Here is a 24,189-nt window from a genome sequence, read left to right as displayed (position 1 = left end):
GCCTCTCCTCCTTGATCTTGGTGCCAGGAGCAGATAAGAGCCCAGCTGGTGAGCTGGGACTTGGCAGCACAGCCGCCTCCACCACGGCACTCAGAGGAGAGGAAACCTCCAAATTCCACCCAGGCTGTGGCACAGGAGAAATGGTGACACCATGGTGAGGGAGGAGAGGGGGCCATACCCACTAGCAGGGTCCCCCTGGTGCTGCCAGGGCCACAGCTGGACTTGGAACGGGAATTTCTGGCTCCTTCTCAAGCACTGGGCCTTGATCCCAACAGCACCAGCAGCAACAACAAAGCCAGACCTAAATGTTCAATGGAAGGCCATGGAGGTACCAGCACTGTCCCATGGCTGGAGACAGAGCCAGCTCTGAGGGCTGCCCACACTGCCCCTCAAAGCTCACCCCAGAAAACACAGCTACCTCCACCATGGCACTCAGGGGAGAGGAGACCTCCAAATTCCACCCAGGCTGTGGCACAGGAGCACTGGTGACACTGTGGTGAGGCAGGAGAGGGGGCCATCCCCACCAGCAGGGCCCCTACAGCTGGACTTGGAACAGGAATTTCTGGCCCTTTCTCAAGCATTGGGCCTTGATCCCAACAGCACCAGCAGGAACAACAAAGCCAGACCTAAATGCACACATTCCAAATGTTCAAGGGAAGGCCATGGAGGTATCAGCACTGTCCCATGGTTGGAAACAGAGCCAGCTCTGAGGGCTGCCCACGCTGCCCCTCAAAGCTCACCCCAGAAAACCCTCTGGAATCTGCTCAGACTTCCTGGGATTGTCACATGCCCACATGGCACCAAGGCCACATCACCCTGGCTCTGTTATCAGCCCATGAGGAAGGAATTCCCTGTGCCCAGAGCATCCAACCCCACCAAGAGCCAGAGCTGCCTGCAGTGCTGCTCTAATCCTTGTGCCAAAGAATCCCTTCAAACACAGCACAAATTCCCACTTTACAAAGCCACACAAAACCCCCCTGGCTACTGAGGTGAGTGAGATGCTCAAGCAGGACAATAATGTCAAAACAAAAAGATAAGAAAATAATAATATTTTTAATATTATGTAAACACATGGACACAGAAGAATGTCAAAATATGTTAAAATATATTGGACAATATTACTAATAATAGAAAATGGGGTTTCCTTCATGTTTAAAAGTGAAAAAAATGGTATTGGGAAGGAGTAACAAAAATATTAGTAGAGCAAAGCCTACTTGCTTGGTAAGCAAGCTCAGTGTGGCATCAAACCGTGTATCAAAAGCATAAATCTGTAACAAAATAATGATAAAAAAATAATGGAAGGAAGATACAACAAAATCCATGCTGGCATGAGCTATGAATATGTTTTCATGAAGTTCATTTTTTTTTGTGCTAACAAAAGAACCACTAATCTTTATAATTTACAAGAGCCAAATCTTCAAACCTATTCAAAGCAGTCCATTTGGCAATCACAGAGACTCCACGGGTCCATCAGCTACCTGAAAAGGAAGAGATTTTTGTCAGTTATACCTCATTATTTTTATTATAAAAACACAACAGGCTGAAAGCAGGGCTGGGTCCAGTGGGCAGTGGGTCTGGAGCTTTCTATTTATCTAACAAAGTTACCTATGCTGGACTTATTACCAAGGATCTATGACATTTTCAGTTTCCAGTTAGCTTTAGCTAATTCCTGTTAACAAATAATTCAGGATTAATATTTTCACCAACTCTCACACTGCTAACCTTCTCACAGTTACTTAAATTTCTCAAATGCTGACACTATTTTTACGAGCACACATTCTTAGCTGCAGAAACCCTCATGTGAGATATGAAACACCATCAATGTCTATAAATACAGTAAAGATGGAGTGGTTTTTCCTAGGAAGGTTCCTTGTACTCACCTCTCCACGCGAATCACTTACTCTAAAGGCACAGCCAGGCTTTTTATGGCTGCAGCACTTGCCATAATTTATATTGGAGGGTGTAAACCTCTCAAAAAAAAAAAAAAAAAAAGAAAAAAAAAAAAAAAAAAAAAAAAAAAAAAGAAAAGAAAAAAAAGAAAAAAGAAGCTCAGGCTCGTGGAGATCCGGTGCTTTGAAGATGTGATCTGTAATATTCTGCCTTGCATCATTGTTTTCCATCTTTAAAGGAGGTGGCATCACCGCAGCTGTGCAGGAGCCTCACCCTCGACACGCAGGCAAAGCCCAGACTTGCAGAGCACCTGCAGCTCCTCTAATCCTGCCCTAGCACTTCTGACTAAGCACTGGGGAGAACTTCTCAGAGCTTGTTTACTGAAAACAAGGAGCTTTTCAAACTGCACCCATGTTGGAGGGTTTGAGTTAAGCTGTAAAACTTCAAGCACTGGGACCCAGAGGTGTGAATGGTACAAATTGATCAGGGTGTGAATGGTACAAATTGATCGAATATAAGCCCGTACTTTTTTTGGCGTTGCTGGCGTTCGGGTCTTCCTGGAGGACTCTTTTCTGCAGAAAACTTACCTGTAAAATACATCCCACATGAAAACAGGGTACAAAATTCCAATCAATATATTTGTGCTCATTTCATAAAAGGAATTTTTGTGGCCTCTCCTGCCTAAATAACATGCAGTAACACTTTAGCTGAATTAATATTTAATAGAAGACTGCTCTCTTGGCTTCCCTGGCTCTGCTCTGGCTGTGCACTTTTCACTCCTTCAGGAACAGAGTCAAACCAGTTGTTAAACCCAGCTGGTGGCACCATCTGGGTTGTGCAAGGCCTTGGGAGCTCCCATGGGATTCCTGTGCTCTGATCCCTGCACTTTGTGATGGAGGCACTCACCTGTTCCCCAAGTGTATGAGAATTAATGCTTATTAACACACTACATCTCTCCAGGAGCAGACAACCAGGCAGCAAATCCTTTATATTTAGCAAGACATTTACAAAACTTCACCCAAGCCTCGACTATTTTCATTTTCTGCTGTTTATTTTTATCCCCGCGAGGTGCTTTTACCCAGCCTATCCTCTTCATCCCCCTCCAACAAATAAATAATCCTGACAGGTGCAGGGATTCCAGTGCCCTTCTCGTCTGATGTTTTCAAACAGGAATTTCAACAATTTTCAAAGAGCAGGACACCTGTGCTTCAGAGAGAGCCCAGCTCCTTGCGCGGCATCCGACGCCAGCAGCCATGGATTTCTGGGAGAGCACCCAGGTTTTCATGTGTGCAGTTACTTCTGCTCCTTTGAAATGCTGCTGCTGCTTACAGAAGCTCTGCAGGTGGATATCAGATTCTGCTTTTTTTATTTTTTTAACTCATTAAAAGGTGTGGTGTTAGCTTAGAGTGATGCTTCCTACCACACTCCTTTTAGGAGTCTTTAAAAATAGCTTTTTACTATCAACTGGAAATAGATCTCCCCAATAGACCCTTAACTCTTTATTTCCCACAACTATTTAAACGAGAAAGAGCATCACTTCCATTAGGGATCCCCTGAGATGGAAACAGAATGTTTACAACCAGAATGTTGGAGTTGTGTCACTCCTTGCACATAGAAATGTTGAGTTTCCATTGTCAAAATTTCCTACTTCCATTGAAGGTTCCTCTGCCAGGGGAAGGCTCTCATGCAGAGAAAAATATGCTATGGAATAACTCTTATGCATTGCAAAGACAAAAAAGGGGAAAAATCCCCCAAATACATGAAATTACCAATCATCTCCATAGGGAAGGTTGTGCAGGAAAGAGAAATGAGATGTTGTAGATCAATAATTTCTTGGGAAATGATCCTGAAAATTGGCATAAGGATGTGATGATAATGTGATGATAGCTTGTACTCTGTGTCCTCAGGTTTCTGCTCTTCCCAGAGCTCAGCTTGGCACTGTCCTTGTCCCAGTTCTTCCCTTCAGCCAGGACAGATCCCAAATCCCACATCCCACATCCCAGACCCCAGTCCTCCCCAGCTCAGTTACATGCACAGTCCTGCAAACACAGGTGGCATTTTCCTTGCATTCCCATTATTCCACAGCTATGATCACCCTTCTTTATGGCTATTTATCCTTCCTCTCTGCAGTTCAGGCAATGATGACATTTTGTTTTCTTCCAGCTCCCAATAGAAAAGCCCCAAATAACTTCTGTGGGAACCATGTGTGAGGAACACACCCAATTAATCAGCAGTTCCCTATTTCCAATGACATGTGGATATTCCTATTAGGAAATTCAATAGTCTAGTTCATAGAAATCATACTGATTCTGCAGAAAAACTGGTGGTCAGCAAGTTTCCAGACAAAATATTACAGAGCCTCTTTATATGGGAAAGTGTAAAAATATCACAATGATCATTTAGACAAATATCTTCAAAAATATCCAATTTGATTTATTACATAGGCTGGAAAGAAAATAAAATTATTTCTAATCCTCTTTTTTGCCCTTTATAGGCAGCCTTTAAATGATTTCTTCAGGAGAAACAGCATAAGGAACATGAAAGATAACTGGGAACTGCATCTGAAAGGCTGAGGAAAAACCCCTAATACTGAATAAAGCCCAGCTTTTCCAGGAAGAAAAGCCTGGGATCAAAAAATACAATATGGTAGCTGTCAAACTGGAGGAGAAAAGTTTTGTGAAATATGACACTGAGTGAGAAGCATGTGAGCGCTGCCATAATTTGGTTCTGACATTTATTCAGTATTTTTGGCCAAATTTCAGATGGTCATAACCTCCTGTCTAGAAGAGATGGGTTTTATACAGCCTAAAATGCTGAAGAATAAGAATTTACCTGAGATTTTAAAGATGAAATGGTGTCTTCAAATTCCTTTCTGGTAGATGCTGGCAGCAGCCCTTTGAGTATTTTTTGATATTCTTCTCGTATAGTAACCAACTGCAACAGAATAAAGAGAAATTTATATAGAGATGGCTGCTCTTAGGCGCTGTAAATTTTTTTTGCTTCTTTTGCCCAAACTGGAGGTCAAATAAACACAGAATTAATTGTGCTATCAAAAGGGAGAGAGAAGAAAGATCAGCGAAGACCTGTAAAGAACAAAAGAGGTAAAAGAGACAAAGAAAGGCAAAAGAAAACATAAGAATAAAAATATATATGGAGAGGGGGAAAAATGAGAAAAGAACATGGTCTGAAGAAGCAATAATAATTTTTAAATCCATCTGAACTGAGCATTTATAGACACACTTTGCAAATTGACAGTCAGAAGTTTTCTGTTTGTCTTTGGTGGCATCTGAACCAGGTCAGGGGGGTGACATTTGTCCCTTGCTCCCTTAGACAAGGTGAGTTACTGCTTTCCATAAATTTTACAAAATTTCTCAACTTCTAGGTGCTTTTGTGGACTTTTTATTATTACTCTTCATCCTGCAAATATTTTTCATTGCACTTTGTGTCGTCCTCAGCTTCACGGAGACTACAGAACTTACATTGAGCAGATTTGAGCATTTTAGACCTCAAAATAAGGAAGTTTGAATAGGGGGAAATTTTTATCTGCAACTTTATTTAACAGATGCTGAGTAAACAGGAGTTACAGAGCTACATGAGAGGGATCAGATGGAAGTGTTGTGCTTCTTATCTCTCCAGAATGGTTGGATTTGGTGAGTTGTGACCTGGGATAATTTGGGGAGTGTGGTTCAGGCCAACCCATCACGTTCCCACTTGGCTGAATCAGGGCCTCACATCTGTACTTAACTCCCAATAGGATTAACTGCTTAACTCAAATTAAGCAAGGACTTGGGTGTTTTTCTGGATTAGCAGCTGAATATGTAAATAAAGGATCAAAGGGCTTCCATATCAGATTAACTCATAAAATATCTTGAAACTTTCAAGCGGAAACTCTCTTTTTTATTGGTTTTTTGTTCCCAAATGGCCACAACCACAAATCCAACCCTCAGCCTCACACCTGAGGAAGCCACGAGTTCCAAATCCCAACTCCCAGAGCTGCCAGAGGTGAGAACCCGAGGCTGAGTTCACCCCAGCACCATCCCATGGGAAAAGCAGCTCCCGCCAGAACCTGCATTATGCAGCGTGCAATTATCAATACAAAAGGAATAGAACAATCTGATGAAACGTTAGGAAAATTCTCCCTCTGAGTCACCCCGACAGGCAGGAGGAATTGCCAAATCTCTATGCAAATGGGCAATTAGAGGCTTTCCTTGGGAACTGCAAGGAAGTGATGCCACTATGCAAATCTGAAGGGAAAAAAAAAGAAGAAAAAAAGAGGTGAGACAGGAAACCTCGTTTGAACTCTGCTTGAGTAAAAGCCAGCGATCAAAATTTATGTTTTTGAGAGCTACACCAATAAATTCAGGCTACTATTTCTATCAAGGCTTCCAAAGTTATGCATACGTGGTCTGCCAGGATAAATATTTTCTGAGCCAACAGCTCATTTGGGTGGGGACCTTGATAGAGCAGAAACATATATTTCAGTTGATTCAACATGTTCCATTTATTCTTGGTGAGACGAGACCACAAACAGGCAGCCAGAGCAGCAAATTGCTTTTATTTCCTCAATTTTGATTAATAACAATCTATTTAATGGGTAAGAGGGCCTGGATGATCACCTGGCCAATATGCAGCTGTAACAGAAGTTTTAATACAGCTCTGTGAGGGAAATAATAATTTTCTAATTGTGCAAGAGTTTTCTTGCAACCAGGTCATTTGTTTTAACAGTTTAAACTGCAGTTGTCCTCTAAATAAGTGCTTTCACAATACTGGGAATATTTGTTATTAACTTTGGATCATTCCCTTTTGACAAAGGTGTTTCTTGGAAAGCCAGGAAGAAATATTGCATTGTGCTTTGAAGGATGGAGTTATCTTACAGGGTCGGCTGAGAATGGAGAGAGAAAATGAGAACCAAGCCCGGGTAGCTGCAGTTTGCCTTGGGACTGAGCCCTTACTCTGTTTCAGAGACAACACATGCACCTTTTTATGCAGTGAAACCTGTTCTTTTGGATACAATTCCAATTTGTTTGAGCAGACAAAACATGCTACTTTCAGCTCTGCTCACTGCTAATTGCATCACAATAAGATGAAAATGAGTGCCCAGCTGTTTCCTGCCGTGTTATGGTAAACAACCTGCTGGTATTTTTGGCTCAAGTCACTATCAAGGTTTATTGACCCAAGAGATTAAAATAGTGCATGGCAAAAATCTAAATCACTTCTTACAACTGAAAAATAACATCCAGTGGGCTAATGGGTATTCATTTGAATGGCAGAAAGTTTTTATTTTTTAACACTTATTTTTCACCAACGAAAGCTATGTCTGCAGGGATAGGGGTTTTTTTGTGCCTTAAAGGCTTTTTTGTTCTTTTATAGCCTCAAGCTGCCTCCCTAGGATCCACAAATACTGTGTCTCCTCTTGCACACTTGAGGGACGTTTAAAATTGCAATTCTTCATCCCTCAGGAGGGCTTTAGTCAGCTGGATGAGGATGGCTCTATTTCATTTAATTGTGTGCATTTTTCTTCAGTCCTGAGAAAGTTTGTTGGTTTTTTTTTCTTTGAAAATTCATTTTGGTGAGCTGATTTAATCCATGAACCCCCAGGAAGGTTTTATAGCTTTTAATATTAAGCTGTCACACTGGTCTTTGTTTATTCAGGTTGGTGGCTAATATATGAGGTTTGGAGTTTGCCCATCAATCATCTTTGGTGTCAGCAGAAAGCTGAAGTTGCCACACGTAGCTCATGTGTGCTTGGTCACCTGGTAAATCAGTAAAAAAAGAAGAGATAAATAGTGACACAATTATATAAAGTGATGCAAAAATGGGACTTGGAGTTTCACAGACTACACTGAAATTGTGTCAGGCACTGACCATTTCTCAAAGAGAGAAAAGCTGAGTTTGATGCCCAGAAGAGAAATATACAAACCTGAGCTTTCCAACCAACCAACCAACCAACCAACCAACCAACCAACCAACCAACCCCGTGCTTATCAGCACAATCTCAGAATTGTTTAGGTTGGAAAAAGCCTTCAAGGTCAAGTCCAACCATGAAGCAGCACTGCCAGGGTCCCTCAGCACCACGTCCACATCTCTGCAATCCCTCTGGGGATGGTGGTGACCATTTCCTTGGGCTCTGCTGCAGAATCTCCTTTCTTCCTGTGCTCAGCTGGGGCTGGGTTCTGTCTGCAGCAGCACTGACACAGCCAGAGCACACAGCTCCAGCTGCACCAAGGGAAATACAGGCTGGAGAGCAGGGAAAAGTGTTTGACAGAAAGGGGGATAAAGTTCTGGAATGTTCTGCCCGGGGAGGTGGTGCAGTCCCCATCCCTGGGTGTGTTTGACAAAGCCTGGATGGGCACTGGGGGCCAGGGCTTGGGTGAGGGGCTGGGGCTGGGCTGGGCTCGATGGGCTTGGAGGGCTCTGACAACCTGGGGATTCTGTGATTCTGTGATTAATTCTGTGATTCTCTGAAATCAGCTTCAATTTTTTACTGCTCCTCAGTCTTCTGCTGGCACAGCTCAGTTCTGCAGCCACCCACCTTCTCTACAAACCCCAGAGGGATGTTTGGGGCTGGGTTAGGAGCGGGTGGGAGCACAGGAACATTGGCTCCATTGGCTCCTCACTGTGCTCCAGTCTCTCTCCTTCCTTTCTGAAAGAAACAACCCAAGCACATCCAGGAAACTGCAGCATCTTCAAGGTGAGCAGATGAATTTCAGCCATGTGCAAAGCACAGGGTGTTCTGTGTCTCTTCCATGCCCTCCACCAGATCCTGCTCGGGTTCCCAACACCCAACTCTTCCTTTCTGACATCCCACGGCTCTGTGATGCTGAGTTCATCCCTGCTGCAAAATATCCATCTCATAAAAAGCAAAAAATCCAAAATTCAAAAGCCCCAAACAAATGCGATCTTCTCCAGACCTTCCAGCTGTAAATGGCTTTATCTGAACCAGGGGAGCATAAGGAAACTGCAAAAGAAACTCTGAAGTAAATGAAGGGACCACAGAAAGTTGTTCAAGTTCCTTTAAGAAAAGAATTTTGTCTTGAAGGGCATGAAGTTAATTTTGTGTTTATGTCAGATAAGAATCAAAAGATAGTTGCCTGAACCAGGGTGTTGTGGCTTTTTTAGTATTTTAATTTCTGCCTGTCTATAATATTTATGCAGCATAATGTGTGCCAGGGAATACTAGGATAGTGACCAAAAGGCATAATTAGAATCTTTTAGTTGTTATCAAATTTTCTCCATGTTTCCATAAGATGAGAAAAGTTATTTCTTGTCTTTCCTAAATCCCTTTCTATATCAACATTTGTGCGCTATAATGCTGTTTAAGAGAAAAAAAAAACTCTTTAAAAAAGTTATGGATCTGTTCTGCAACATCTCTGAATCGAGACAGGAAAGATCTGCTGCAATAAATCTGAATACAGGTGAGGGTTCCAAACAGGTAAAAATAACCCCTTCAGTCTTAGGGAGATAATTGAGATAATTTAATCTCAGAATAAAATCTCCTCCTTCTAAATGAAGGTGGTAGTGGTAGTAGTAGTAGTAGTAGTAGTAGTAGTAGTAGTAGTAATAATAATAATAATAATAATAATAATAATAATAATAATAATAATAATAATGCATAGGTCAGCTTCATTCAGGTGAAGAAATTTTCTGAAGGCACTGTGAAAAGGGCAAGTGAAGGACAAAATATTACAATGCCATCCCAATTAAAAAAAATCCTAATCAACAGAAAAAACCAACGAAAAGAACCCACCAAAAATAAAAACCAATCCAACAAGGAATGATTAATCACTTATTTGTGTCCTCCCTAATTGCAGGGACTCCTCCTTTGCTTTTCAGCACTCCTGAAGGCTAAGTGAGCCCAGCTTCACTCCTACAAAACCTCTGTGGGTCCAGATGTGCCCCTTCCTCCCTCAGCTGGCCTGGGGGACGCTGAACAATGTCCCCAACCCAGGAACAAACCAACCAAAACTGGCAATTTCCTTCAGTTTCAGACCCCTCCGGCCTCTCTTGTAAGAGAACATTGAACTGAAGCTTGAAATCTTCTGAAATTATTTTTCCTGAGGAAGAACCCAGTGATGGATCAATTGTTTCAGAGAAGACCAAGGTCTGCACATTTGTCTTTGCAGAAAATCACCAAACACGAATATCCGCCGCTTTCCAGCCTGGTTCCAGGCAGAGGGAATTCTGACTCTCGCTGTGCAAGGGCTGTTGAAATATGGCTCTCCCAGATCTGCAGGAACAGCGTGCAACTCGATACAAATGTTCTCGAGTTCTTAAGAAAAGTAATGAATGCCATAAATCCCACGGATTTGGCTCAGCTGAAAACGGCGACCGGGCGAGATCAGCTGAGGGAGTTATTCTGTCCAGTGAACACCATGTTGCTCTCCACTGAGAAAATCCTGCTGGAGCACCTCCCCTGTCCTGACAGTTCCAATAAAAGATAAATTGGTGGCATAGCCATCCCCTTTGTGTGTCTGTCTGTAGCCAGTAAACCATCCCAGCATCCAAGACATTTTTGCATTGTTGTTTTGCTGACCCATGGGGACCTCCAGCCCTGCTGAGCTCCTCGCTGGGCACTGAGTTTGCTGCTCCAGGTCATTTAATTTTCTTTTCCCAATCTGCATCCAAGTGGCCTTGTTACTTCAGTGGCTTGTGTTTCCATCTCTCTTTTCTTGAACAAGATCTCCCACCTGGAAAATCCTCTGATTGTAGTTGAGCAGTCTGAGTCCGTATAATTCATAGCTGCAAAAGAAGCTTTTTGAAAAAAAAACCCACCAGTGGGCTGCATATGGCAAGAACAGCATTCCTGGGACTACACGACTTGGAGAGGAATAAAAGCTTTCACTGTCAACACCACGGAACAACCAGGAATGTTGTGGCTAGAAAATTCATGCTGTTCCCTCAGCCTCCCCCTCTCCAGGGCTCTGCTATTGTTCCAGCTGGGATTTGCAGGATCCTGGACTTATTTTCTTCTCCTTCCAGATGACTCATGGCAGATGCCATCTTTGTTCCCCCAGCTCTCTTCCCCTCAGCTCCTGTCACTTTGCTGGCCCAGGAGGTTGGGATGGCAGCAGGAGGGCTGTCCCCTCCACAGGGTGATGGGGACATGGAGGGACACCCCACTGACACCCCCTGATCCAGAGGAACGAGCCCCAAACCAGCCCAGCTGCTCCCCAGCGCTGAGAACACAGAAAACACAGAATATTCTGGGCTGGAAAAGCCCCACAAGGATCACCAGGTCCAACACATGGGGTTCATTCCTGCCTCTGGCCATTCCTCGTGCACCATCAGGATAATTAAGCTTGAAATGAAGCTCTGAGCATCTCTAACACCACTGCTGGAACACATTTATGCCTTTCAGTTTCACATTCCAGCACGTGCCACCTTCCCCACACTCCCTCCCATTGGGGTGGCTCAGCAGGGAGAGGTTCCAGAGCCTGATCCAGGAGGTGCCGAGTGCTCCCCAAGGCCAGGGAGGGCTCACAGAGCTCAGCAGCAGCAGCAGGATCAGGATCTGCCCTCTCACACCGACCCTGTGAACAAGCAAAGCTCTGTAGATAATAATCAGAAGCTACTTTTACGACCACCATTTCCAAGAACAAAAATCCAAGCAGTGTCTCCAGTGGAGAAGCAGCTGCCAGGCTTGCAGAGCCTCAGGGCTGGGAAGGATGGGCAGGGCAGCAGGAACAGGCCTGGATGGAATTGCCATGGATGGCATTTGGTGCTGATTAAACTGACAGCAAAATAGTGCCTTAGAATTTACATGAAGGTGAAGATCACCATAAAGTTGGTATTTCCCAGTCTTTTTTAGCTCCATATCCTAGAAAAAGAGACTGGGACAGTTTCCTAAGTGAACACGCATTGCTGGGAGCATGACTGGAGATGAGGTTTTGCTGCTCTGTTCTTGTGTCATCCACTCTGGACATCCCCATTTCCTTTTTCTTTTCATTCCCTGCATTAAGCACCAGTATCACTGTTCCTTGTAGTCCTACTTCAACAGCTTCTGAAAGAACAAAGTTCCCTTCATGGATAGTATGCAAGCAAACCACAGATGCTCTAATAGGAGGTACTGCCCTCTTAAAAGGACAAACTCTCCCATTCACTATTATTTAAGACAAAGAGCAAGAAAAGTGACATTTTAAAACAATCTCTAATTCCTGCATGCTGCCATATGCTTCTATTCTCTTCTGGTAACAATTCCCTTTTTCCCTTTTAACTATTTCTCCTGTACTTTCTGTTTGCTGTCTTTCTCCAGCTGGCCACCAAGCTCCAACAATTCATTGTGTTCTGCTCAGGAGGTGTGTATTTGTGTGTTTTCCAGTTGTGTCTGATTACCAAAGCTAAGATTTGATCACTGGCTTCCACACACGCACCACTATCCCCAACTCCTTTCCCCCTGACAGTTGCACAGTTGGTGAGAGCCTCCTCTCCTGCAGCTCCTGCCATATGGAGCTCCTGGGAACTTCTAACTCCATTGATTTCCAGCTCCTTTCAAATCCCACCTGCAAAGCTGTTTTGCTGTGCTTGAATCTCAGCTTCCATCTCCTCCTGCTAATCTGAAACCTCATGGCATACAGAATAATTTACTATATTTGTTACAATTCTCTTTCCTTTCATAGCTTGCCATTAAAGGAAATTATACACAAATATAAAACACAGAAAACAAATATAATACACAAATATATTTGTGGCAAATGCAAAATCCTGCTTTATCCCAGCAATCTCATTCTTAATTAAAAACTGAGGGGTGCTGTTGTATCAAAGTGATTAATGAATATATCAATGCATTTGAGACACCTACTAAGGTAAAAAGTGGTAGAATTGGGCTCCAAAAATGTCTGTGGTCATTTATGGTACCTAAAGTCCACAATGCTGGATGTGTTCAAAATTGGGCATGGAGGAGCCTGGTCTATGGAAGGGGGTGGGACTGGGTAATATTTAAGATCCCTTCCAACCCAAACAAAATTCTATGAAATCAACATTATCATACACCTATGGGGCCTCTATATCCATGAAAGGTTCCTTACAGAGACAGAACCAGGATCAGATTCCTGCCCACCAGTCTCTACTGGGAAGGCTGAAGAACCTTCCAGAACTGGATGCTGTGGTCTGTGAGTGCCAAACAGCCTGAGCAGTGCTCCCACTCCCACGGGATTCTTCACTGCTTCTCTGTGCCTCTCCAACATCTTCTTTTCAATAAAAATACTTTAAATTTGAATTTTTTGCACTATAAGTAGTTAGAAAAGAAATCCTCTATTGTGCAGCTGTGGAACCATCAGGTTTTCAGCCTGTGGGGAGCTCTGTCCCTCTGCCTGTTTGTCCTCTGAGTTTTTCACAAGGGTTTATGGTAGGAAAACAGCTGAAACACACAGGTCCCCCCTGCCCCCAGTGCTGGGGGGGGTCAGCAGAGCAGTGGATGGAGGAGATGACAGAAGGTCCCTCCTCAGCCACAGAGAACTGCACAAAAACACTCTCCCAATCCATCCATCCATCCATCCTGCTGGTCAGGGGCAGAAACCACAGGAATTACTTTAATGTGACAATACTTGGTGGTGCAGTTCCTGAAAGTCACAGTGGAAATTTCTTTCAGGTTCTCACTCTTTTCCCCACGGCTCCAGAGCCCCAGTAAGGGCTGCTCTTGGTGAATCACTGCTGTGGTTTAGGATCCTCCACATCCAGGCTGGGCTTCCCATTTCTGTGGGAGCACAAATGGGTCTCTGGGGGAGAAATTCTGGAAGTGTTTCAGCTCCGTGGGTTCAAGCACGTGGAGCAAACAGCAGAATTTCATCACCACCTCCAGCCTGTGCTGACTGGCTGGGTCTCAGCTCCCAAAGTGTCCCTTGGCTTGGTGGCACACTGCTCCCTCCACCCTCCTCACCTGCAGCTGGCCACAAAGCCAACCTGGGCTTTTCAATATCCTAATCTAGAGCTTATTTGCTGTAGATAAGCTCTAGAGCAAATAAGAGCTTGTATGTTACAGTCATGTTCTGAGAATGACACTAGTTGGAGAAAGTCTGAAAATTTGAGGCAGGCACCCCAGGCTGCCATCTGATGGCATTTAGAACTCCCAGATACCTTCAGAAATCACAGAATCATGGAATGGTTGGGGTTGGAAGAGACCTTAAAGATCATCTCATTTCAATCCCATTCCCATGGGCAAGGACAACTTCCACTAGATAATTTCCATGAAGAAATATGGCCCAAAAGCCCCAAACCAAAGAGCTAATATTACTCAAGAGCTCCAGCCATCAGATTAAGAACTACCTGGGACTCACACTGTGGACATCAACGTCTCTTGCTCATCTGTGCCTCACTGATTCTCTGCTCCCAGCACCACTATTCCCACCAAGGAGAAGGTGTGGCAAACCTTAGAAGTTCCTCTGTGCTACACAGCAACTGAAATTTCAGAAGGATGCATCACAGCATTCATCTGAGAACAAACATATTTAGTTGGCATGGAAACAGCAAGTTGGGCTGAATGTGGTAAATATCCAGCAGCCATAAAAAAATCGAGCAAGTCAGGATAATAAACATTAGAAATGAAAACTGGCTGAATGCTTTTGAATCATGGCTCTTTTACAATTATCACTCCTGTTTTCATTTGAACATGAGTGAAATCCACTTAAACTAAGCTGCTCCATTTTATGCCAAATACTTCTATAACATCCTCATTCAGATAACTCCTTTCTCCTTTTTTTATAATCTGTTTCAGGAAAAAGAAATTAAAGGGCTGAAAACCTCCATTGCTATTCTCCTTCATTTCCTCAGCAATATTAATGAATCGAACATAATTGATTTTCTGTCTCAGAATCTCCTTTAAAACTCTATTTATGACTTGACTGTTTGGAGGTATCTCTATGGTTTGAGTATCTATAGTGTTGCTACTTCAGTTGTTTGCAAACATGAGGAACTTTTTTCTCCTCTGTTATCCCAAATTTTACATCACACTCAACCCAAATCTCTGGCTAGAAACATTAGAACAAGGAATGAAAAGATTAGGATTTTTTCTGAGAAAATTATTGTGTGTAATTCCCAAAAGAGATTCTTGGAGCTTTTTAGTAAACTGAGTTGGGGTGATTACCCTTCTAAGAAGAATCTGAAATTAAATGAATGCTAAAGAAATCTAGGTAGTAAAGAAACAAAAAAGATCACTACCATGAATTTTTATACAGATCCCAGTTCAGCAAAACTTGTTGCACATGCCTAAATTCCTGGATTCATTAAGCTCCCAGTGATGTGTGTCATTTTTAATTACACACTCACAGGATGTAGAGCCTCCTGTATGAACAATGGGGATTTTTTAAACGATGACTGACAAACGCACAAAGCCACAGGACTTAAGAAATAATGTTTAGTAGGAAATTTTGTCTCACATTAGATCCAGGCACACATCAGAGACAACCAAGGGATACATTCACTCCAGAAGTGCAAGACATGGGAACACAATGGGATCACTGGACAGGAAGCTGATCCCACAGTTATGTAGGACTGAGATACAAGAAACTTCACTGCTGCTTTGCAAGGAAATGGTTTGGACACACCCAAATTTGCCAGAAACCTTCCCAGAGTATAACTATATGCATTCAACAATAACAATATATATAAAACTATATATTACAGTTTTCACATTTGCTACCAGTTTATCACTTTCCATGAATACAGTTATTTACGTCTCAAGATGCTGGACATGTAATTTTTAAAGGAAACATCCAACACTTTGACCTGAAGAAAGATGATTCAGCTCTGGGACTCCACTCTCGAAGTGCAGCATTACACTGGAAAACCAGGACAGAGACAGGACAACCTTTCTGGGAAAGCTAAAAAAGCTAAAATTATATAAGCCAGCACTTTTGAGAAGTGTGATTGGAACCCATCATCCAGAGATGGTTGCCATATGGCACCATGGTGAGAGAACACAGACACAAAGTGATTGCACCGACCCACGCTGTAAAATGGGAGAGAAAAACCAAACAGGAGTAAACATGAGTTCATCCAAGAACACAAAGTATGGCAATGGAAAAGCTCCATGAAAACAACAGCTCCTCTCCCAGTGCAGCACCAGGCTCCCCTCCAGAGCAGCTCAGGGCCTGCTGACAGCCCAAAGTATTTTCTCCCCTTTATTTATAGGACAGTTTGTCTCTCTGGATGATTATAATAACGAAAGGTTAAGCGTGTGTGATCAGCAGAGGGTCACTGTGACAAAGAGTTAAACTTTGTGGCTCTGTCAGTCACTCCTAAAGGCTGAAGAGTTATGAGGACGTTGCTCTGGAAAAACGGCCAGCATGGAGCACTGAGATACCACCCAACAAGCCATAACGAGAAACAGCTTTTTAGTTTTAATTAAAAGCACAACAAAATGTTTTTTCATGTCTCATTCATTTGTTTGTTGTTGTTATAGAATCAAAACACAAGATTTTTCCTTTTAATGAGAAACAGAAGCTCTTTAACCCTCGCTCCTCCTTATTTATAGATATGTAAAAGCTTGGAAAAGTGGCTTTTGTAATGGCACCAGCACAAAGCTCCACGTTTTATGCAATTTTGATTCGCACAGTATTTGGTAAAAGCAGAAATGAAGTTACTGCCCTGAACATTTCAAGTCCCTGATCGGCTGATGAGTTGTTAACCACTGTTAACACTTGATGAACATGTTTACAGGTAGCCTGGCCAAACCCAGTAACTGGAAACACGTCAGAACTGTCACTTTTGCATTTTTTCTCCTGGAGAGATAAGCAGAACTAATGAATTAACCACTCACAGAGGAGACAAGTAACAACTTCCAAAATGTTTGTCTGCAAAATAGACTGAAGCCACCTAAACCAAAGCAGCTTTCAGTGGCTCCAGCTGCTTCAGAAAGTCCCAGTGGATGAAAGGCAGAGACAAGACCATTGAGGAACTTGGATATGAGCTCCACCAAACCTGCCAGCACATCAAGCTCAAAGATGGACAGCACAGTGTGATTTAAATAACATTCCTGCTCCATTATACTGGGGAACAGGATGTTACCATCTGAACTATTCCTTCATTAATTAAGTCTGGACAGGAGAATTCTGTAGGTTGGTTTGGAGCAGATGTAGGAGAAAACCTTGAAGGCACCCTGTGAATCTGCATGTGCAGCCTTCTACTCTGTATTTCATGAGTCACTTTTTATTTCTTCTTCTGGATCCTTCTCAAAACAGGTCAGAAAAAAATAAAAAAAAAGCAAAATGGCAGAGACTAAAGAAAAACATTAAAAAAAGAAAAAAAATTGGAAGAGGACATCCCTCACAGCATGCAGCCAGTGCTGTTCCCTGGGAGGGACAACCTTGCTTTAAAGAGCTGATTTTCCTCCTTCTTTTCCAGGAGACTCTGAAGCCAAAATGCAATGCTTGCAGGCCAGCTCTCTCACTGCACCAAACTCTCCAGTGCTGCAGAACTGCAGCTCAGGATGAGCCTGGCAGGACTGGGACTGGGTAATCTTTAAGGTTATCTGGGAGGCAGAGGGGGGACAGGAGGGAACAGCGAGGAAATACATCAATTAAACACCAAGGGTGACAGAGAATTCCATGTGCCAGTAGCATGACAAAACTGAGGAAAAAACACTTGAAATTAAGGATTATTAATCTCCTATACCCACCCCAAGTGATTATTCCTGCAGATAAAGAGTTAGAAATGCTTTATGTAGGACAGATGCTGTTGATACTGTTTACTCAGCACCAAATAAAGTTCTCAAATGCTTCAAAACCTTATTTGTATTAGGAATACATAAATTCCTCTCTGATTCAGGCATTCATCACCTGCATATTCTCCTGAATATTTCAATTTAATCTGGTTTGAATGCAGATCATTGATTTTCTGTTCCAACACTGCCTGTAAACACCACTCTCTATTTTGCTCAAAGCACACTAAATAATCTCTGACTTCACTGTAAGTGTCCAGAAAAAATTTAGCACTATTCATCATCTGAAACATGTTTACAGACATGTTTGGACAATGAATGCAGAAGATCAGGACTAAAGATTAATTTTAGCTGTTATTGTCCAATTTTACTTCTCTTCATACAAACCATTAAAAAACAGGTTCGAATAGTCTCAGAAACCTTTATTAAAAACTCTACAGTTCAAAATAAATGCATCATTTAGCAGCTAGAATAGCTGAAATACCAACTTGCAACAGAGAGCAGCAGATAAGTATTTGCCTGAAGGGTTCAGACAGTTTAATTCTCTTTTATTACCAACAAAACAGAAAAGCAAGCTAGCTGAGAATTTTGCAGGAAAATATGTGCTTTTGCTTTGAAGGAGGGGATTGTTTTTAACCCTTGCACCTCCTTGCTCAGAGGGTGAGGGCAGCACCCAGTAGTTGTACCTGCTCCTGGGCCTTGAGCTCGTTCTGCTGCAGCCTCCTCTGGGCATCATAAACCTGCCCACGGTAATTCTCCACCTCGTCCTGCAGGGCCTGCAACAACAGCAAAGGAGGCAAAACACACGTGAGAAACTTGGGGTGGCAGCAAAACTTCCAGGTCACGTCTTCAACGAGCTGGGGAAGGACGTGGAGCACTGTGAGTCCAGCTGGACTCGGGGCTGAGGCGCGACAGAGGCACTTTGGCCACTCAAAAAGTTACTCTGCACAGGTGGGACTGAACAAGAGTAGCTACATCTCAAAAGTCTTATTGTAGGCTACTCATCCTAAAAATATATTATTTTTATGTCTTGTTATAGACCATCCATCCTAAAAATGTAAGAAATACTCTAAAAGGTTGGAAGGCTACTGGAAATATTGCAACATTTGCATTTGCAAATGTCCCAGGTTTTTGTTGTCATCCTCTCTGCACAACCTGAGCTTCTTATGTGCAGTTTTGCAGTGTACCAAGAGTTTTTTTTCCCTCTAAGCCAGAATAATCCTCTCTCTGGAAAACAATGTCTGGAATTTGGAGTGGAAATGTATTCCAGATTACTGAAGTGGGATGCTGGCCGAGATGAGGGGCTCCCCTCCTGCCCTGTAGTCAAATCTAGCATGTGATCTACAAATGAAATATAAATGGCAATAAATAAAAGGAATAATGTGATCGTGTCACTTCACCACAACTACCCAATCCTTATTTAGTTCAGAAGTAATCACTCCTAAACCAAGCTCATAAAATGCATGGAAAAATTTATTTTGTCATTATTGTTCTCCTTATACATTTATTTTTATTCCAGCAGTCACTCAGAGCCTTGATCTTTTTTGTTACATGCTTAACAAAGGAACAGCGTGCCCCAAGGAACTGATAGTCTCTGTTATTTCTAACAGATACACACCAAACAAACAATACCAAGTTTCAAAGATTTTTTGTTTTGTTTGTTTTGAAAGTTTCCTCCTCATTGTTGGATGTTTGAATACACGCTTAACATTTACTTACACATTTACTAAAAGCTTAGTGATGTTGTCAGCTTGAATAAAGGCATTGTTAACTGCAAGTGCTGACTCCAAGCAAAGTGCACAATGTGGATGGGGGATTGACACCAACACAGAGGCGGCTGTGGCTGCAGAAAGGGAATATTTTGAGTTATCTTTTGTATGGCAGGAAACTGGGGCATTGATACCCATCGGAGAAGCAGCACGGGGCTGCACCCGGGAAGGGGCTCGAGCTGCAAATGCCCCTGAAGGAGCCTCCAGTGATGCTTTGAAAGAAGCTGAGCTGCACAGAGGCCTTCTGCAGAGCACTCTGGAATTACAGAATCAGCGAGGCTGGAAAAGATCACCCAGATCACCGAGTCCAGCCTCTGACCAACCCTACAATGGTCATTAATCCTATCACGAAATGCCACGTTCACTGGTTTTTGAACACTTCAGGGGTGGTGACTCCACCACTTCCCTGGGAAAATCCAGTTCTTGACCATCCTTTCAGTGAAGAAATTTCTCAATATCCAACCTAAACCTCCCTTGCTGCCCCTGCCTTTCCCCTGAGAGGACAGACCAACAACCCCACGGACTGAGGGAGCTTTGCAGGACCTGCCATATGGTTCGTGTTTGCTTCCAGCAGCCCAGGGTACCTGTGCACAACTCAGGATCATCAAAAGTCCTCGTGGTGCAAAGATTTAACAGCAAAAATGCCTTGCTCTTTTCCACAGCACTGAAATCCTGCGCTCTCCAATAATTTACAGGATAAAATTGCTATTGAGATAAGAGGACTACTTATGATAGATCTTGAACGCTGTTTTGAAGTGATGCCAGGCATTAACTTTAAAGTCTTATAGCTGTAAGACTGTTACATGTTCTGATGCCAAAAATTGTAACCAGACCCAAGCATGAACTTCAAATCTGCCCAGGGACTTTTATGCTATCAGAGCTTCTGAGAAATGCTGAAATCCAGGCTTTGAATACATAACTTGTCTTCAATACTCAACAAGTCTTGCATTACCAGCAATTTGCATTAATATAATGAAATATATGTGGGAATTATTTGTGAACTGTTGGCTTTTTGTTTGCTTTTTGTACATCTATCTTGTGAGGTAAAACACAAACAAACATGAAAGCTAAAATGAGCAGTTCGAACATGCAATAAGGAGCAGGGTCATTCCACATCCCAGGAAAATCACCAAAAACCCAATTAATTAGATAAAAAACCTGCCATAACCCCAAAATGTCCATTCATAACCAGTCCAGGATGAATCTCAGGAACATTCCTGGAGCACATTTTGGATAAACTACAAAGCATGACCCATCTTCTCCTGCTCTTTCAGGGTCAGCTTTTCCAGCCCAAAGGGTGAAAAATAAGGAGGGAAGAAACCTCATCACACATCACTCATCCTTCCCTTGTGCTCCAGAGAAAGTCTGACCCTTTCACAGGACTTTGAAGCTGGCCAAGAGATAGCATTTAAATTTTTAAATACATGTGAGTCTATATTTATGTGTTTGTGCCAGAAAACAGATTTTTATCACCCCCATCTGCACGTCCTGAGTACAAAATTGGATCTCAAACTTTTCTGCACAGGAGAACAGCCCCATGGTGGCAAAGAAAACTGGTGCCCTGCTCCTTCCTTCCTTCCTTCCTTCTCTTCTCCCTTTTTATAACATCTCTTATTTACAATAAACTTCTGCAGAGGTTAAAACAAGAGGTTCCTTTAAACGTGAGGGCTTGCAATGCATCTGAAAGTCATTTAATTTGGGAAATTCAGATAACACAGCCTTTGTGAGGTTCACCTACTCTAGATAGTGTTTGCCAGCACAGAGCACACATGTTTTATTTCATTAGGAGAGCAGAAAATGTCTTAAATTTAAATTTAGAAAGAAGGTATTTTTACTGTAGCATGTAAGTACAGCAAACTAACAACTCTTCCAGTTATCCATTCACCATTTGTCCAAACCAGAATTTGCTGTATGAACTCCCAAACTTTTCCAATCACATCATAACTGGCTGTTGACAGGTTTTGTATTGGGATGGCAAAAAAACAACTCAGCTAATTCCTTGGATCAATCACAAATACCTTCACTGGACCCTTTTTGGACTATTCCTGTGCTGCATAAATTCCAGGAGTAATTAATGTTCATTTGAGTACTCCAGATATTCTATCAGCACAATGGCAAAAAAAAGTAAAACCAAAAGTTCAGCATTTGATCAAAGCTGTGCCAAAATGGAAAAGTAGCATCAAAATCTCATGGTTGCTGTAGATTCCTGCAGGTGATTAACTCTGAAAATAGCAATTAGAAGTTTGTTGCTCGTGATTTTAATTTTCTAGGAGGGATCATGAGGGATGTCATGAATAATGCACCTTTTTGAAGATCACACTGAAATTCTCTCTGTAGTCAAAAAGCCTCACGTGCAGTGGCCAGAGCCTGAAGCCACCAGAACCTCAGATCTTTCTCTGAATCACACAGGGAAGCTTTTGCCATGTAGAACACTCTTAAAAAACAGCAGAGGACTTACCCCAGGTACACCCCAGAACATCTCTTTCATAAAATTAAACAACGTTTTGTTTTGTTTAGAAATGCAGCTTTAATTCTGCTTCAAAGTGTCACATTCTGCCCAAAGAGCAGCAGAGCCTATGATTTAAAACTGCCAAGATGAAGAAAAAGGGATTAAAAACAAAAATCCAGGCCAATTTTTAAGCGTCAGAGGCATTTTTCCCCTGAACAAAAAACAAAACTAAACTTATTTAGTTAAATTTTTCCAGGTTCGGATGGATTCCCGTCCCTCAGCTGTGCTGAGCTGACTTGCATCACTCTTATAAAGACAATATTATTTTTTTTTTCAGTTAAACAGGCTTTCAAATGCCATGTAAACATGTTTGCTGTTGAATGTCTACACCATACCTGACCTTGGAAGTGCTTTGTGTTGGCCGGAGAACAAAGAAATCAAATGTTTTCCTTTCCAGCCCAGATATCCTACACTTTGAAAAGCTCTTAAAAATGTAAATGAGATAATAAGCCCCGATGCAACAATGTGGGTGAATTACAGCCGGAGAAAGGGAAAACTCATTTGATTTACTTCTAAAAATGGAAAGGATCCTGAAATAAAATCACATTGTTTGGGTCTCACGGAGCATTGGGAGGCAGGGGAAGGAGGGAAGGGAGAAGGGACGGCTTTGGGAATGCAACGCTGGAGTATTTGGGCAGATTTTGGCACCTGGAGCGGAGTTTGTGCACGAGCCCATCCCAGCCCCTGAGACCCAGAGATGGGGAAGGAGAAAGGAACCTCTGAGCTGCATTTCTGGGTAGGCACCTTCTATTCCCCCTATTATCCCACTGGGGATGGGTTATCTCCTGCAAAATGCTTAATGGAGTTTATTTCAGCCCTAAATACAATGTATTTCAGCCCAAAATGGAGTTTATTTCAGCTCAAAATAGAGTCTATTTCAGCCCCAAATGGACTTTATTTCAGCCCAAATTGGAGGTTATTTCAGCCCCAAAGAGAGTTTATTCCAGCCCCAAATGGAATTTATTTCAACTGCAAACGGAGTTAATTTAATTTCCAAATGGAGTTTATTTCAGCCTCAAACTGAGCTTATTTCAGTCCAAAATAGAGTTTATTTCTGACCTAAATGGACTTTTTTTCAGCCCCAAATGGAGTTTATTTCAGCCCAAATGGAATTTATTTTAGCCCCAAATGGACATTATTTCAGACCCAAATGGAGGTTATTTCAGCCCCAAAACTGAATTTATTTCAGCCCAAATGGAATTTATTTCAGCCCCAAATGGAATTTATTTCATCCCAAAATTGAGTTTATTTCTGACCCAAACGGAGTTTATTTAATTTCCAAATGGAGTTTATTTCAGCCCCAAACTGAGGTTATTTCAGCCCAAAATTTAGTTTATTTCAGCCCCAAATGGAGTTTATTTCAGCCTAAAATGGAGTTTTATTTCAGCCTTAAATGGAGATTATTTCAGCCTTAAATGGAGATTATCTCAGCCCCAAATGGAGTTTATTTCAGTCCAAAATAGAATTTATTTCAGCCCCAAAGAGAGTTTATTTCAGCCCCAAATGGAGTTTTTATTTCAGCCCCAAGGGAGAGCACACGTGGGTTGCTGCCTGTGGAGCTGGGCTGTGGCTCAGCAAAGCTGGGATGAGGATGCACAGGATCAGAGAATTCTGTGGGATACCCAGGGGCAGAGTGAGGCTGGGAAAAAAGGTGGTTTTTAAAAAAACCCAAATTGTCAAGCACAGAGCTTTGACAAGGAGCCCTAGAGAGACAAAAAGGTGCAGTGCCAGCACTCCAAAATCCCTGTCAAGGCAGAAATTAATTTCTGATGTTGGTTACAGGGCTGGATCTAAATCAACTAAAAGCTGGTAAGAGTTTGAAGAATCCCAGGAACAAGCATGGAACAGGAATGTAGGAAGGATTTGGTCTCCAATATATGAAACCTAATTTGATTATCCTTTAACCACAGGGCATTTATCAAAAGTGTTGGATTACCTGAAAGAAAGTTCAGTTCTGAAGAATTACATAAACAGAAACAATAACAATTCTTAATTTCTGTGTATTGATTACAATTGTGAGGAAACTGTTTACAAATGTGATATGTTTTCTTTCTTTAACCTGAAATAATTTTCTGGTTTTTGTATTTTCCTGAGAGCAGACAAGGCTTAATTCCTGATCCCATCACATCAATGGGAACTCATGGATTACAACCATTTATCTGTCTGCTCTTAGGGTTGAATAAATAAGTGACATTTAAAAAAAAATTCCAAAAAATATTAAATATCAACGTATTTTCACTTTGAAACAGAAAACAGCAGAAAAGTTGCTGCTCATCCTGACCAGATGAAGCAAGATAATGTCAGTCTTTTTTTATTAGAAATATGAAATTTTTATTAGCAACTCTGCACATATGGATGTGCATCTCTAC

General features: G+C 42.2%; 1 protein-coding gene across 1 annotated transcript in view; it reads right to left on the bottom strand.

Annotated features, from left to right (window-relative positions):
• Nucleotides 1–1,079: 1,079 nt before the first annotated feature.
• CEP112 (centrosomal protein 112) overlaps nucleotides 1,080–24,189 on the bottom strand; it is a 165,138-nt gene continuing 142,028 nt past the window's right edge. Inside the window, exons 24-27 of the mRNA XM_058817258.1 lie at nucleotides 18,229–18,318; nucleotides 4,723–4,824; nucleotides 2,417–2,477; nucleotides 1,080–1,478 (exon numbers count right to left, since the gene is read on the bottom strand). Coding sequence (XP_058673241.1) covers nucleotides 1,471–1,478; nucleotides 2,417–2,477; nucleotides 4,723–4,824; nucleotides 18,229–18,318 — 261 coding nt within the window. The 3' untranslated portion in view covers nucleotides 1,080–1,470. The remainder of the gene's footprint in view (nucleotides 1,479–2,416; nucleotides 2,478–4,722; nucleotides 4,825–18,228; nucleotides 18,319–24,189) is intronic.

Source organism: Ammospiza caudacuta, chromosome 19 (genome assembly GCF_027887145.1).
Source record: "Ammospiza caudacuta isolate bAmmCau1 chromosome 19, bAmmCau1.pri, whole genome shotgun sequence".
NCBI lineage: Eukaryota > Metazoa > Chordata > Aves > Passeriformes > Passerellidae > Ammospiza > Ammospiza caudacuta.
Note: the sequence above shows the minus strand (reverse complement) of the source record. Positions and strands in the feature narration are given on the sequence as shown.